At 39.8% G+C, this 16,708-nt stretch overlaps 2 protein-coding genes across 2 annotated transcripts in view; both read right to left on the bottom strand.

The window, feature by feature from the left end:
- Positions 1 to 2,913: 2,913 nt before the first annotated feature.
- LOC105936117 lies at positions 2,914 to 8,479 on the bottom strand. The gene is made up of 11 exons (XM_012876780.3): positions 8,178 to 8,479; positions 6,260 to 6,380; positions 5,341 to 5,548; positions 4,980 to 5,256; positions 4,691 to 4,862; positions 4,539 to 4,615; positions 4,235 to 4,415; positions 3,897 to 4,145; positions 3,634 to 3,805; positions 3,410 to 3,558; positions 2,914 to 3,282 (listed from the first exon to the last, which is right to left on the bottom strand). Exons 1-11 carry the CDS (start codon positions 8,457 to 8,459, stop codon positions 3,155 to 3,157), a joined length of 2,016 nt encoding a protein of 671 aa, XP_012732234.2. The 5' UTR covers positions 8,460 to 8,479; the 3' UTR covers positions 2,914 to 3,154.
- A 3,572-nt stretch (positions 8,480 to 12,051) lies between these two features.
- spag17 (sperm associated antigen 17) overlaps positions 12,052 to 16,708 on the bottom strand; it is a 33,960-nt gene continuing 29,303 nt past the window's right edge. Inside the window, exons 29-38 of the mRNA XM_036147032.1 lie at positions 15,287 to 15,415; positions 15,091 to 15,187; positions 14,977 to 15,016; positions 14,815 to 14,879; positions 14,406 to 14,485; positions 12,990 to 13,168; positions 12,808 to 12,868; positions 12,500 to 12,635; positions 12,242 to 12,352; positions 12,052 to 12,158 (exon numbers count right to left, since the gene is read on the bottom strand). Of these exons, the coding sequence (XP_036002925.1) occupies positions 12,258 to 12,352; positions 12,500 to 12,635; positions 12,808 to 12,868; positions 12,990 to 13,168; positions 14,406 to 14,485; positions 14,815 to 14,879; positions 14,977 to 15,016; positions 15,091 to 15,187; positions 15,287 to 15,415 (882 nt within the window). The 3' untranslated portion in view covers positions 12,052 to 12,158; positions 12,242 to 12,257. The remainder of the gene's footprint in view (positions 12,159 to 12,241; positions 12,353 to 12,499; positions 12,636 to 12,807; positions 12,869 to 12,989; positions 13,169 to 14,405; positions 14,486 to 14,814; positions 14,880 to 14,976; positions 15,017 to 15,090; positions 15,188 to 15,286; positions 15,416 to 16,708) is intronic.

Raw genomic sequence — 16,708 nt, 5'->3', positions numbered from 1 at the left:
AAAAAAAATGACTGGTGGTGTCAGAGCTGAGCAGCATGCTGCCTCCTGGTCCTGGTCCATGGGGACGCTGAGTGAGCAGGACACAGATGACCTGAGGGGTCTGCTGAGCATCCATCCATCCATTATCGACAGTATATGTACCCGCTCCTCTATGCAGGGTTGGGAGGGTTTGGGTGCAGAGTATACCCTGTGAAGGTCGTCACTACAGAGGCACACAGGACAAACAGCCACTCATGCAACCACGTAGTGGATGAATTTGGAGAGAACCCACCAATGCATGGGGAAACAAATCAAATTTCACACAGAAAGATCCCAGGCAGGGATTTAAACCAAGGGCCTTCTTGCACCAAGGTAGGGCTGGACGAGAATGTCCAAAACTTACTGTATATCAGGATATAGTTTGTAATTTCATTCGATACAACATAATTACGAATCGATATTGATATAAACAAAATAAAAGCCTCAGAAAGACTGCCAAGAATGGCACAACAGATGCCTGTTCAAACTTACAATTATTTTACCATGTGTATAAAACTCCTCCAGTATAACATTTTAGAAATATTTGCTTTAAAAAAATTAAACGCGGGATTAAATAAAACCCAGAATGTCACTGATAAATGCTGTAATCATAGACTGTGATGCATATTGAAACATTGGAAATGTCATATCACCTTAATTTAACATTTATATTGCAAAATGTATTGATATTGAAATATTGTCCACCCCTACACCAAGGCAACATAAATTCAAACATATCAGCACTGATATTTTAAGATATGGTACAATAGCCTATACGCCCTAATTGGAGGATGGAGGACAATGTATATGTTGCATAAAAGAGGGGTGAAGAAGGCACTTTGAGGAACCCCATGTGATTTATGTTTATTTATAATTACCAGGTGACACATACTCCCGGCTTGCCAGGTAATTGGCAATAACTCTGTCCAGTCCGATCCATAATGTAATCTAACATTCTTTAAATAACTGTTAGGTGAAAAACAAAACATTTTTGGTGTTATTTTGCCAACAGTCCAGGGTCAAACATGCAAGTGCATGTCAATAATTTAGAACATATCAGAAAAGTTGATATATTCCAGTAATTGAATTAGAAGTAGTGAAAAGCTAACCAAAACCAAACGTTCTGTTTCTAGATTATGCTGTGGCCATGTTATAGTCTACACTACTATTTAAAAACAGCTAAATTAGCAGTATATTCCAGCAAAGATTAGCTGATCATTTAGATTACTGCCTACTTCATCCCTTCTTATACGCTCAACCCTGAATGTTGGGTGATGTAATTATTATCTACGCCCTGCCCAGATTTTTGTGACAGGGACAATAATGTGCCCAGTCAGATGATGGTGCCAAACACATTGTAGATAAAGAAAAAAAAGATCAGATGATGAGCAGAATAAGAAAATCAACACCGTAGAGTGTTTTAAGGAAACAGGGTGAGGCAAGATGTGCTGTTTTTCTCTCAGGCATAATGAGAATACAAAAACAGCATTGATATTCCAGTGAGAAATCATTCGTTATTTTCTTCTTCTCCCCTTGGGAGCGGACGGTATAATGTTGCCCCATGAGACTTGAGTGAAAACTGTACATCACTGAGTGGAACAGTGGTCTGAGTAAAGATAGTAAGACAGGGAAGTGTGCTTTTCTGTTTGATTCACCCGTGATGAGATTTCATACTTTCATAGATTCCATGTTTGTGACCTACCGTCAGTTCCTTTACAATACTTTATAGTTGCTTGCACTTTAAACTTCCCAAAGCTCACAGCACTCATTGTTTTTATTTTATATAGGTGTGCTTGTGGAAATTGTGGGGCTATGCCACCCAACGTTGAAAATGAACGCTGCCTGGAGACTCAGCAAGTCAAAATCAATGCAACAGCTACATTTTCAATACATGTGTAACTAACCTGTACACCAATTTACCCAGACTAACCAACCATAAACAGCATCAAACTAACATGACATTACTCTGTATGAAAATACCCCTTGCCTTACCGTTAATTCTCTGTTGCTTTAGAACTTTAGATTAGTTTATTTATTACTGATCTAGCGTGTAACAGTTTTATTTGTCACTCTCACACCCCAATTTCCCCATTGTGGGACATTAAAGGTATTTACCTTATTTACCATCCAGGTTTCTACCCAGTGTCCTTAAATGTATACACTTTACAAAACCCATACAATATGCAGAGTTGACTATGGGGGCTTGCGTTTCCAGGGAAAGGTAAAGTATGTATGATGAGAACATCCTTTTGCTCAATGCATATATTTAAATCTTAAAGGAGCAACAGGAAATACGACACCTAGTGTTGGAAATCGGAATAACGCATACACAATGATCGCCACGGATAACATCCATTTGTTCAAAGGTCCTGCTGCTGTGAAACCCCGCTGAATTTTTACTTCCACATGACAGGTACATGATGTTGTGTTCTGTATTATTTCTGCTCCACTTCTCTTACTGGCTTCCATGTTAGGAGGCTGCTGCTCTTTTGCCAAGAAAAAATACCAAATGCTACGCTGTTTTGGGAACCCTGGGAACTCTCATATGATTGGCTCAGGAACCAGGAAGTAAACACTGACTACACACTGAACCAAAGTAGTTCTGGACCTTAGCTCTAGGTTTGAAAGGAGAAAACGTGAGTAAGACATTGATGGAGAGGACTGATTGTTTATAGGGAATGCTACTACCATCCCAGGTGACAAATGAGAATATTTTAGGTTGATTTTACAGTAAATATCTTACTTATAGCTCCTTTAACTTAATTTTTTGTCATATGTAACCAATGTCCTTTTAAAATATTTGCTATAATTATATTGAAATGCCTCAAAAAGTTTACTTACTATGTATGACTTATCTCGAAAGACAGCCGATGTCAGACATAAACACCAAACATGTATACAAAAGGATATTTATTACAAGTAATACAGTATAAATTTTAATCATTACAAATATGTACCTATAGCAGTTTTGTGAGTTGGTGTTGGGGATTTCTTGAGTACATGATCAGAGTTGTCATCCTATGATGTGTTTTGCCCTGCGGGATCGTGCAGTTTCCTGACCAGCAAGGACCATATGTTGGCTTCAGACTCCCTCCCCTTGGCTGAGGAGTGACACGAACGGGCTAATCATCTGCTCCTATTCCAGATATTCATGTCCTGAGGAAAGGTCTGGAGGGACGTCTATTTGGAGGAGTTGCACCCAATACGGTTCAGGGTCCCGAAAGACCTCTCCCATAATCAGACACGTCAAGTCTTCCACATATCCTGTTAATAATCACACAGTCAGATTTCTAACCTTGGACATAATTTAAGTGTATACTTTTTTATTATGTACAGTTTTCTCTATGTAGTGTTCAGTTAGTCTAATAAATGTATATGTATATAAACTCACGGAAAGTTTCCTGTGTTTTAATGGGTTTTACCCTGCACTCGACCTTGTGAGATTTTGAAAAACATCCTCTGTGACGAGGATCCTCGGAGGATGTTGACGCCTGGTCTCGTGTCGTGTTTTCGTTAAAATGTAGAGCGGCCAGGTAGAGTCTTGTCAGGAAAAAAAAGCAACATAAAAATAATGGCATAAACGATCAACATTCTGAAGTACGATAAATGATTTACCTGCAAAGCACTCCAAGGAAAGGATACACTACATTTTTAGGAGCAAATCTCAAGATAACGCGGTGAAATCCTTCTAACGCAGAGGCTTGGTGGTGGGGAGCGAGTTTGGCAACGTCCTTGAGAACCTTTTTGGTACTCAGCACCTTCTCCAGCTGGTAAAATGCTGGCGTTCCTAAAAAAAAAAAAAGTTAAAACTGATTATGTAGTATAATGAAAACATCTGACATGACATGAACCCATTTTACTCTGTGTGCTAAAACTACCTGCTGTCAGCCATTTATTATGGTCTTTGGTTTGGCGAGCTGAATGAAGACAGGCAGGGAAGAAGGGGTCCTGGTGGATGTGGACGTCCCGTACGTGGTTGAGGATGGAGGTCCACTTGGCCACTCTTTCTGGTCCTGTTGTGGATGTCGCCGCAGTCCAGTATATGTGATTTTTTATAGCAGGAAGCCACTTCTTCAGGCTCTGGCAATCTTTCTTTTTACATATCTTGCCCAATTTCTTTGAGATTCCTAAAATTAAAATCTGTTTTTGTCAATATGGCCCATGAACGCTACTCAATATGAAAAATTTGAATTGAAAGTACTACACAAGAATACACCTTTCTCCATGCGCCAGACATTGTAATATTGATTTATGCCGTTTTCCCTCAGAAACTTCTGAACCTGTGGGTGTCGGTCAGTCACTATGCAGTCAACATTAACCCCGCGCTCCTTCAAAAATACGAGGCCTCTCTTCAGACCCTCCTTCTCCATGTTAGAGGTGCCGCCTACCTCACTGCTCTATAATAAAAAAAGATGACAAACATGCCTGGAAGCAGAAGTTGCCACATGTGTAAAGCTTGCATGTTGACTATATAGAAATCACCTTGTTGTGATTTTACTGTCAGAATAACTTCTACTCACCTGAACTAACTGAATATCGATCACAGTGTTGGTTTTCAAGTCCATCATTGTGTAGCTACAAAATTTGGCAGAGTGACCTATAACAACACTTTTGTAGTAAACCTTCTTTGACACATATTGATCACATATTAAAGTGTGTGTAATTAAACTACCTGGAGAGTCGGCTCTCATGCCACCTACAATGGCGTTTTCCATACTAAGGCGCTGCAACATGCCATCTTGAGACGTCTTCCATTTGTGGACAATGGCAGGTTCGACATATGTACGAGCGTGTCGACGGAAGGCGTCATAAAGGAGCGTTTGCAGGTGCATGGCCCTGAAGACCTGATGGTACACAGACGACATATACGTTCCGGTAAATTCAGCTGAAGCTGTCATAAATGAGATCTTTTCATTTGCTTTTTTGAATTTTGATGTCACAACTGTGAACAACTTTACTACCTTTTGAACTGTAATATATGATACCCCGGAGAGATAGACCGCAGCTGAGAGATGAAGATTGCCAGCTGGAGTGCTATTAAGCAGTGGTTGGCTGTTCCACGTTCGACTGAACTCACAATGGATGCACTTCTGTAACACTGCGACGAATGTCCCGAGGCGTCGGGTTTGAATGGTGCAGGGGCGCTTGCACACAGGACACTCCTGGAACAGCTCCTTAATGCTGATCTCATATACAATGTATTTTTTCTCCTGATGGACTGGAGTCGGTGTAGCGTCTCTGTAAATTAACAAACACAAACTCGTGAAATGCAGCAGGTTTCAAGTCATAACAATGTCTCCAATAAGAAAATTAGTTACCCACAAAATATCTGCTGAGTCCGCAGGATCATGGGTGGCGTCCAGCCCTTGAGAAGAGACTCTGGAAGTGCTGCCCTCGAGCTCAATGTCCATGTCCTCCATAACACCAGGTTCCTTCACAGGTGTTGATGTCACCGTAGGCGGCGGTGCAGCGAAGGCTAGACTTGTCACGCCAACACCAGTGTGTTTGGTTGAAAAAGTCACCTGGACACCTTATTGGATACAGAAAATCTAAATGTATAAACTACGGTACAAATTCAAGCACCAATGGTGCATCCTTTGCTCAGTGGTTATAGGGCTGTAGCCAGGGGCGGTTCTAGACAGGGGCCAACAGGGGCCCATGCCCCTGTAGAAATGGTCCTGGCCCCTGTTATGGCCCCTGTACTAAAGACATAACATTAAATACACTTTTCATAATTATTTGCAATGGCAAAGAAACCATAACTGATTGGTTACTTTGACCAATTTTATTTTTTTACCTATACAGTTTTACTCTAAGAAGGGTTTAAAAATTAAGATGTTTCACGTTTAGCTTTAGCCGTATTGAGTTGGGGGCAAAGTTTTCAACTGCTAGATCAGGGGTCTGAAACCTGCAGTTCCAAAACCACAAGTGGCTCACTTAATATTATTACACAGTTAAATATTGCCATTTTATTGTTTAATTTTTTTGTTCTGTGCCCCTGTGAAAAAACACTGGCCCCACCTTGGCCCCCCTGGTAAATTTGGTCTAGAACCGCCACTGGTTGTAGCCTTTTCTGCACGGGTTGTTGAACTGTGCTTTTACTTTTTACATAAATTGTATTATCCATGTCTCCAAATGCAATTTCTAAGTAGTTGTTCAGTGTGGACTACAGTAACATAAAGCAAAAACAGCTACAAACTTCATGAACACTAATCCACAACATTTGAGAGAAAGTACACACCTTTGCTTCTGAAGGTAGGTGGGAGAGTCCGCTGAGATAGCTGTGTACCAACAGTCCGTTTCTGGATCTGTGCTGGTTCTGTTTGGCAACCTACTTCTCTTGTCGTTGGAGATGCTGTAGCCTGTAAGAAAAGGGACGAGGGATAATTAATGCCTTTTTTATAATATATGGAAAAATACATTCGTTATTTCCCCAGTTTTTGAGAACAAATTTGAGTGAACAGTTGAAAACGTCACAGCCTGACAACATAATTTCACAACATTACATATAATTTCAACCTTGCCCATTTAAAAACGTCTTCTCCAAATATTAATTTGAATTTAAGACTTTTCTCAAAGTAATTGTGCAATTGTTGTAAATTAAGAAACACAGGATGATCATATGGTGGCAAGATATCCTGACATTAAATCTGGGGATATTCCCAGATTCTATATATAAAAAAAATGTCTTCAAGATTAAATGAAGAGACTGTGACAGCTATATTTTTTTACCAATATTTAAGCAACAAAAATGAACAGGAATGTGTTTCTCCTCGCTGTTTTTGTTGCACTTCCAAAGACTATAATGAATAAAGCAATAGTAATGGTAATAGATTGATGAAAAAGGGAGGAGGGGGTTCAAATTTTATTAACCCAGTCTTGTACATCCTCTTCTCTCCTTTTTGTTTCCATCAATCATCTGCTCTTTTCCTCCTTTTTGCTTTGTTTTTCTACGTCTTCCCATTTTCCTCCTTCACTTCTTTTTTCTCAGTCTGTATATTTATTGTCTGTCTAGTTAAACCTTCAATCAGTCATCCTATTTTTTTAATTTCTTCTCATATATCAGTGCGAGACATGATATAATCACAATCCTCTAAAAAAAAACATTAGAACCTATACCACACTTAACATTTGTAATTTAGTAAAATAATAAAGAGTTTGGTTTCAGACCCTGCAGAAGTTTATCATTTAGTGATAAGAACCAGGGGATCAGCTCAGTATTATATTATTATAAAAAACATTGTTTTTACTATATAACAAGTTCCCTCGGCCATTGAAATGACAAAAAAAAAATGCTATATTCAAAACAAAAACAAAATTTCGTCATACAACAGACGAATGCACATTTAACTTAAGACTTAGACAAACTTTATTGTGATTTTGTACGCACAGAGTGCATACAAAACGAAATTTCGTTGCATACAGCTTACGACAATGTAATGAGATTTCAATTGAAATAACATTACAATATTGAGTGCAGCAGTGATAAGAATATACAATGCATGAGAAAAGCAGTTTTAAAAAAAGTGTGCAGAAGAATGTTCAACCATGTTTATAGTGCAAAGATAATGGTGCAAAAAAGGCATCAATTTGAAAAGTTCAATTTTGGCAGTGCAAAAATAATGATGCGAGATGACCATAAAGTTCAAAAAAGTTAACCAGGAGATTATCTTTCCCTCCATCATCAGTTTCTGTGGTTACTGACTTCATTTTGATTTCTGGAGCAACTTTAAAATGTCCAAACTGAGTAAACAAACGCACAGTCTAAGCCTGAAAGTCTGTGTTCACAAATCGCAACAATTCATCAGCAAAACCACTCGTAAGTAGTTCATAAAAACAAATGTTTTAAGTTCTATAATATCTAACATTGGATGAACCCTTGTTGCCACTGCAGGCAGATGTCTCCCTCCCTTCCTCTCATGCAGCAGCTACCCCCTGTGCTCTAGTCTATCGTGTTGTTGTTCGTTTTGCTCAAAGGAGGCTGGCTTATTTGCACTTCCATGCTCATCTTAGGTGAAACAAACCAGATCCCGCCCCTCCACCATGCTTCAAAACAGATCAGTAGCCTATTGCTAGCGTTAGCTTCTGCTGAATGGCTAATCTAGTTCAGGCAGGACAACAATGCAAGACACGCGAGACAACAATCACTAAATACTCACAGCTCCGTCCTCTGCAGATTTCCTGCGGACTGTTGGGACAGAGTTTTCCCTCAGCCGAAGTCTTCTGGCAAATCCAGCAGTGTACTGTCGGTAGTTTTCAAAGGAGTCCTCTGTGAAGTGATTGGCACAAACTACAACTTTCTTAGGCAGCGTGGCTGGGACGTTGCCGTCAAAAATGAAATGAAGCCACGCAGCTCGGTTCTGCACGGCAGGGAGAACGTGCACGGACACATGTTGTTTATTGCAGCCAACTACATAACATTTGTCCTTCCCAGCAGCCATTGTGCAGCGCGCGCGCACACACACGGTCTGGTGGTGAAACCAGCGGACCAAACATGCCACTGAATGAAGTGGGAGGAGCTATCTTGGGTTGCTAGGTGAGGGGCTGGGGTTGCTAGGTGAGGAACAGTGTCCACGCGGATTGTGACGTAATAATCAGGAGGTTTTTCAACCAGCGCGTTTTACTAACAGCAACTAAAGATTTAGATACTTCCTAAAAACAGCTGGATTGGTTTGGTTTCTAGCACTTGCAGAGTTTCTAGAAGCGGTAGAGGACAAAATGGAAGCACGAAAATGTGCAAAAATTTAATTTTGCATAAAAGCTCACCTTTAATTTAATTGTGTAACCTGTTTTTGTCATTAGTGCATATTTAATTAATCTGTAATTTTTGTTCTCCCAGTTGCTGCCTGGATTCCCTCTAGTATTTACTCTTTCGGTGTGAATAGTCATTTTCTATCACTCCCTCCAATTTAGTTTCCCAGACGGCTCTGTTGCATCCAGTTAACTGATTTAGTTTCGATGCCACTGATCATCATTCTCAGAACATAAGTATCTTTATTTTCTTAATTTCTTGACAAATCCTCCAGTTCTAAGACCCAGCCTGTTCTCTTTTTGTCTAATCTTGTATCCTCCTCTTTCTGGCTCCATGCAGGTCCCATTGTGTCCTTGAAAAAAAATAAAAATATTTATTACGATTCTGTGTTTGCCTTGCTGAGCTATTGTACCTTTTGTTTTGTTGTTTTTTTTACTTATTTTGCTTAAAACAATCTTCAAGAGACTGAACAGGACAATCTACCTCAAGACACAAACTATTTAAATTGTTACTGTTTTAAACAATCAGACCAGTAACAACCAATATTCTCAGTATTTTGGAAAATCAATTGATCAAACTAAAACTGCATGGTGTGGTGATAAAGGATAGCTCTAAATGCTTCAGATGCAGTTAAAAAAAAACACCCTGAAGCTCAGCATAGTGATTTCAGAGAGAGATTTTAATCTTTGTTGTTGCTCTATTTGTTAGTAAATAGAGGGCTTTTGTGTATATTTACCATAACTCGAGCAAGTGACCAGAAGTACCATATTGTGCATATGTGCAATGAGTAAAAAATGAGAAACAATGGAAAGGAGTTATTGGGAAAATAAATTAGCAGGAATTGTAGACGTCACAGATGTGGCATACATAGATATGGACAATGAGACTGATAAAGGAAAGACTTAAGTTATCTCAGGGCAGCCAACACACTAAGGCAGATAATACCTGAGTGGAAACATGTTTTTCTACTGACAACAATGAGTGGAGCGTGAAGAAGAAGACTGACTTCTATAAAGACTCATGTGACCCGCATTCGGGGCTAGCTCTTGCTCATTCCTTCTTCCTGTGTCCATACTTGTTAATCGGGCCTCAGTACTTATCTGTATCATTTCTCTGGTTTGTTGAGATTGAAAGTATTAAAGTACAGTTTCTGTTTCAAGAGTCATTTCCTACAAAATAAGCATTCAATGTGTGACGGCTTCTTTTGGGTAAAAGCTCCACACAGGATCCAGAGGCGTCTAACAAGGGCCGGTGGCTTTTAACACCTTAAAAGGTAATGCTAGTCGCTCTGGTTTGTACTCTGAATTTGTAGGTAGAAATACACGCAGCACATAAATGAAGCATCGACAAATCGCTACACTAGATCATTTCCAATAAAGCTTATGTGTTCAATTCACCACCTAAGGATGTATATATGTCTGTGATAAACACCCAGCAGAGGTGCGAAAAGAAAACAAGTTAAAGTAACCCTAACCCTGTAGATTGGGTTGGTTTTGACTGTCACATTACTGTGAGGCATTCTAGGACGGTCTACTGGCTCTTACAGTAGCTGCATCAATTATCGACATCTTGCTTTGTGATAGTTCCCATCTAATTGGAAATTAAACGAGTCCCTAACAAATATTATTTACACTTCAGATTCCAGTTTTATTTTTTATATTTTCAGAGCTCATACAGACAGGTACATGTAATTAGAGGTTATGACATCCTCCAGATTCCTCTGTTATGAGACCAGTTAGTTTTACTTTATGAAACTGATGAGTATTGATTTCAGCTAGAGCTGCAAAATAAATCGACTTGCAATCCTTATCGCAGTATCAGTATGTGAAATACTGCAAATGCAAAGGCCTCCCTGTATGCACCAATGGATACCAGATTTAAAGTGTCAGACAATCCCAGTACGCATATCAATAATATATTTCGGCAGTTTGATGGATGCATTCAGTGGCTGAAATGACATTGAATGACATTTAATTAAAAGAAAAGTGGTAGGAAAACAGGGGGTAATCATATTTGATATTGCAATTTTCAGCAACAAAAACACATTTAACTAATTTCCTGGTATCGTGCAGCTTTAATACATATATAAATTAAAAAAAAACCCTGTTTGAGAAAGCTGTTCATTTTACACAAAATGACCACATGGCGCACTTTTGATCTCCGATTCCGGGAAGACAGCCAAGCTGCCTTCAGTGTTTTCCTCCAGCAAAGTGTCCTTTTCACAGCAGAATTATTGACTCTAAATTGTGTGGAAATTGCTTCCTAACCAGGCGAGCAGCTGTGCCGGCGCCTACACCACCAGCTCAAAACCATGAGTTAATTGATTTCTTATTCTGAGATGACTTTACGGGCGAGTCTGCATTGGTCTCTGTTTCTGTTGAGTCATCTCCGTGATGCACTGGCCAACCTTTCGAAGGTGTATCCCATATCTCCTCCCTGGGAAAGGCTCCATCCTAATCCTGCAGCTCTTAACAACTTGAAGCAGGTGTGCAAAACGAATAACTGTTTCTATTCTGGATTCATCGACAGCACTAATTATTTTTGCTTCGTATTAGTTCAGGTTCCTTCTCCCTTTTCCCCTGAACGCAACAGATCTGGAAATATTACCTTTTGTCGTGTAACAACAAATCTAATTGTCTGCCTAAAGTTTCTAACATGGCTTGTTGAAGTGATTTGAAGACAAAATGGTTTGTACTCTGAATTTAGCTTTAATATCCTCTTTTTCACCAGGAATGTCTAAAAATATGGACCAAAAAATGAAATGAGGCATCAAACAGTAGTCTGTAGAGCAAGATTTGGTGTCTAGTATATTAAGGACCATAGAGAGTCTAAATAAGATAGATTTAGGACATTTACAGATTCAAGTTTTAGAAAATATCCAGTTAAAACTTGGAGCATCAGATAAATAGTCTGATGAAAAAGAGAACTCCTATAGTGATTGAGCACATTTGCAGTGTATAAGTCACAAACCAATATATTATATAGGTAAATGATTATATAAGTATATTTTTTACTTCTTCCTCCCTAGCAGGATTCAGAGTGCGGTGTTGATCTCTGCAGATAGCCTTACCTGTCTGTGTGAGTAAACGGGGAACGCTAGCTATCATGACATCTTCTCCCTTTTCTCTCTCTTAGATCTCTGTTTGGGGCTCTGGAAGCAGGTTTGGTGCAGGATATTTGCATTATATTTATTTTAATTTGAAATAATCCAACGTGCATATATTTAGATAAAAGATACAAAATATGTCAGCAATGTGAAAAAGAGAAAGACCACAGAATTATTCTTGTTAATCAGGATTATATTTTCAAAACTCAATTCAGACTCAAATCAGCTCCAAATAATTAGAAAAGTGGTGGAAGACTGGAGAATACATCCTGTTCTTGTGGCCTGAAAGGAATAAAAACATTGTTAACAGTGTAAACCCTAAACATGTATGACATATGGTAATTTTTATATAGCATGATTTTCACCTGTGTGTAACTGAGATCAGGGAGTTGAAGGCTTGTCCATGTGATTTCCTGACACTCCCTTTTTGCAGGCCCTCATGGACTTCTCCACATAAAATCCGTCAGCAAGGATGAGTGATAGCATGTAAGGAATTCTGTCTCTGTCAAGTTTTCTCCACAAAAAACCTTGATCTGTGCCACTTTGTTCCGTCATTTGTCACCTGAATACAGGTCAAACACTGACTTATGCAGCTTATTCACAGAGAACGATACAAAGGATATTAGCAGTGACAGGCAGGTAGAGAATGTCAGTCTCAGTGTGGACGGCTATGTCCTGGAAGACGTACTTCTTGGACTCGGTTTGGTCACACATGGCAAACAGCTGAACCTGCAGTTCCACCTGCAGACCTGCGGCCACCTATGAAGACATTAAGCTGACAGAGTGAAAGGAGCATTCCCTTTATTCAATATCAACAGGTTCAATGTAATTCAACCCGGAATTATATCAAAATCTGCTAGGAATAAAAAGTTTAATCGTGATTTTTTTTTTACCCATTATACAGCTAGTGAAGTTTGAACTGCAAACCTACCAGCCTTTGGTTGTAGATGACTCTGAGGCCTGTGGCTGGAGGAGGCTGTTTCACACTGAACCTGACAGCAGGAGATTGGAAAACAAATGCATGCAGATCAACCGTCTTCCTTTTGAACATAAAGCTTCGCCGCAAACTGCTTCTTCCCACTTGGATTCCCGATTTGTTTTCTGATGGTTTACCTGCTGGGGCTGAATCCCAGATTCCTCATTAACACAGTGACGGTTGAGTAGCTGCCCTCCCGCTGCGTGCCAAAGTCAACACTCGGTGGAATAAGCTGGAAGCCCCTCAACACTGCGCTGGGATCAGCCAGGGAAGCAGTTCCACACCTCCTGCTCACAGGTCCTCCCACGGTCAGGAGCTGGGATCACGAGGTAAGGGTATGTGCTACGTCAGTCTCTTTTGCCTTGTTGTGAGTTTTCACCCTTAAGTATCCCATCTGCCTTTGCTTTATTTGTCACACTTAAGAGTTTTCAGATCAAACACCGTTTAATATTTAACAAATACGACTTGAGTGAAACTTGTTTGGAGGAGCTCTCCAAACAAGTCAGGGAAAAAGCTGTTTAAAAGTAAAAGTCAGGGTGGGGTTATGATGAAATATCAAAATCTTTGATGTTCTCCAGGAGCACCATCACACCCATCATCTTCAAATGGAAATACTACTGATCGCCATTTACACAGCTTCTTCCCACAATCTGTGATTGCTTTGAACAAAGCATCTTAAACTAGGCACTTGTATGTATGTATGGATTTTATTGTACAGCATTTTTATATGGAGCATTTTTAATATTGAGGCTTCATGTGGCTTTGTTTGTCTGTTTTCTATATTGTGTCCTCTGATGTGTTTACGTTGACTTTGCACTCTGAGCTACTTGCAAATTTTTTTCCAATGCAGGTAAAAACTGCAAATGGCTAATAAAGTGAATCTGAATCTGAATTCTGAATCTGAATTCAGCGTTCCTTGCCAAAGGAAAGCACCTGGTTCCAAAGCAAACCTGCAATAGTTCACTCTAAAAAGTGCTGACTTTAGGGGGGGTGGATCAGTTATGAATGCTGCATGTTTTTTGATTCAAAGTTCAAAGCTGTGAGCATGTTGTGTAGATGAAATGGGGCAGACTCTCAATCCATTTTAAATCCAGGTTCTAAGGCAACACAACAGGAAAAATGCCACGGGGCGGGGGTCAATGCTTTTGCAAGCCATAGGTGGATACAGATGGAAAAGGTTTTTGTGTCAACGCTTTACTTTATCTGATATTAAATGGACCTTAAATGAAAAAAATACTACGAAGGAATATCTTAAAGTTATCGGAGGACACTACAGGCGCAGTTCCACCGAGTTTTCTCGGTTTGGCTCGGCCGCCTCGGCTCCTCCCTACAGTTTGTGTTTCTATCGCCCCAGAAATGGCAGGAGGAGGGAAACGCCTCTTGGCTTTCAGACTTTGCCCATTATGAGCTTTATGAGGGGAAGAAATTTAAAAAGTCAGGTGAACTAATAACAAGTGTCCTAAGACAACCTCTTTGAATGCAGAATTAGAAAGCAGGAAAGCAGTGGTGGTCTGAAAAAAAAAAAAAAAAAAAACAAGAAGCTGAAGAGATACCTTGATCCTACTGGGTTTTCCTGTCATATCCACCTGGACTGACTTATCCTGCCTGGAGGCGCTCCTCAGACTGCTTTCACCTGGAAATGAATCACACAGAAGGAAAACTGACTATATCTGCAACACATGAAGTCTGGACTTCACAGGACATGCTTTCTCAGTGTTAGTGAGAAAGAGAGGTTAATGCATCATTCATCATTCATCCTGGCATTGTTTAGAAGAAAACTAGAGCTTTTGACTAAAATGTCTCTGCAGCATTGAGTTCTGTCCCTGGCGCCTTTATAGCGCTTTATCACCATCTTCTTGTTGAAATGAAGGCAGTGCCCTGCGGCAGTATGTCACTTGAGGGGAGATTGCTAAATGAGGATTTGTTAGACTATAAAACAGGAGAGGAAAGCAGGGGACAAACCATCAGGGTGAGTTGTGAGGTTCGTGTCTCTCCTTTCAGGCATCCGCTCACCTCCTGCAGCCCGACTAAAAACAAATAACTGCTATGAAGCTGTGTGCTTTTAAACCGACGATCTCCGTGTGGAATGAAGCAGGTAAAACACAGATGTAGGCTCTGTTGTACCTTTCTGACTGAGACGGCATTGGGGTTAAAGTTTGTGGAGCTGCAGTGACAAAAATAACAAATATTTTACAGCAAATACAATTAAACAAGTTATGCTCTTGCTAAATAACTTACTGCTTTCATGTGCTGCCCAGGCACTGTCCGACTTGGTGATGGGGGGTAGATCCTGTGATCGACTCCTCGCGTTGGCCGCTTGGCCCTGTAGCAGACTCTGGACAAGCAGGCAGCTACTCACTGAACTTGAGAAGACTAACGCTAACATTAAGCATGTATATATGAATGTACTGTATCGTAATAAAACACAAAGTACTTGGTATAATGGACGGTTTTCTAGATGGAAATAGGGAACGATAATCTTCTTCCTCAGAGCCTCTCTGCAAGCCTTCTCCTCACGGATCTCCTGTCTGAAATACAACACCAAGCAGGAAAAATTACCCATAAATCAGCTGCATTCGCAGATGCATACAATTTTAATAAGATCAGTACAATAATTTGAACTTTCATCCATAATAATGCGGTGAAGGAACATAATGGAAATATTTGTCTTTGAATGAATAATCAAGACAAAAAAAGCAGGAAATTAGACGATATTTCTGTGTGTGATGACTTTCTACAGACGTCCTGACAGTTTAATCGAGACGGCAGGTCATTAAACACTTGTTAAGTGTTGCAAACGACACTAACATGAAAAAAAAAAGAAAATATTTCACCTTCTGGAGACAAGAAACACATGAATCTTGAAAGTAGGGAAAATAAATCAATCACAATCAGCCGTTCTATTGTATTTCAGAGGAAAATAATTTCAAACACAAAAACAAAGCAGCATTGTCGTTAATGGGCGATGACTTAGTGTAACAGCGGGAGCGTGACTTCCGGTTATAAACAGAAAACCCTTTGAGAGCAAGGCTCAGCTTCGCCTTCCAGCAGGACCGTAAACACACAGCCAGATCTACAACTGGAGGGTTTAGAATGGCCTAGTCAAAGTTCAGACCTAAATCCAACCCTAAAAGCCTCGGACTGAAATACAAATGCATGTCACACTTTTCCCTTGTAAAAACTTTGAAGACTTATTTTTTTCCTAAAGCTTTTTATTGACGTCCTGCTTACGGTTGGACTTTCACATAAAAACTGAACTTTGTAAGAAGCGTAATAATATTAAAAACATGTGTATATACCCATGTGTTTTTTTTCACCATCCTCAGTTTTTATTTTTTTATCGTTGGCTGCACAGCGACACACCTGGTAGCACTGTTGCCTAACAGCAAGAAGGTCCTGGGTTTCAATCCCGGCCTGGAGCATTTATGCACGGGGTTTGCATGTTCTCCCTGTGCATGTGTGGGTTCTTAACCCACCGAAGTCCAAAAACATGACTGTTAGGGTGGTTGGTCTCTCCAAACTGCCCTTAGTGAGTGTGTGCACTGCAAAAACCGATCTAAAAATAAGTAAAATGTTCTTAAAAGTTTGTGTTTTTACCCTAGATTTGAGCAGGTAAATAAGATTATCTGCCAATGGAATGAGTATTGTGACCCCTAAAATAAGATAATTAGATATACTGCACTTGAAATAAGATGATGGAGATGAGTTGTTGCAGATGATCTTATTTACCCGCTCAAATCAAGGAAAAATACACAAATTTTAAGAACATTTTACTTATTTTTAGTTCCGTTTTTGCAGTGTGTGCATGATTGTTTGTCCTGCATGCGTCTGTGTTGCCCTCTAATGAACTGGCCCA

Source organism: Fundulus heteroclitus, chromosome 14, assembly GCF_011125445.2.
Source record: "Fundulus heteroclitus isolate FHET01 chromosome 14, MU-UCD_Fhet_4.1, whole genome shotgun sequence".
Classification (NCBI taxonomy): Eukaryota; Metazoa; Chordata; class Actinopteri; order Cyprinodontiformes; family Fundulidae; genus Fundulus; species Fundulus heteroclitus.
Note: the sequence above shows the minus strand (reverse complement) of the source record. Positions and strands in the feature narration are given on the sequence as shown.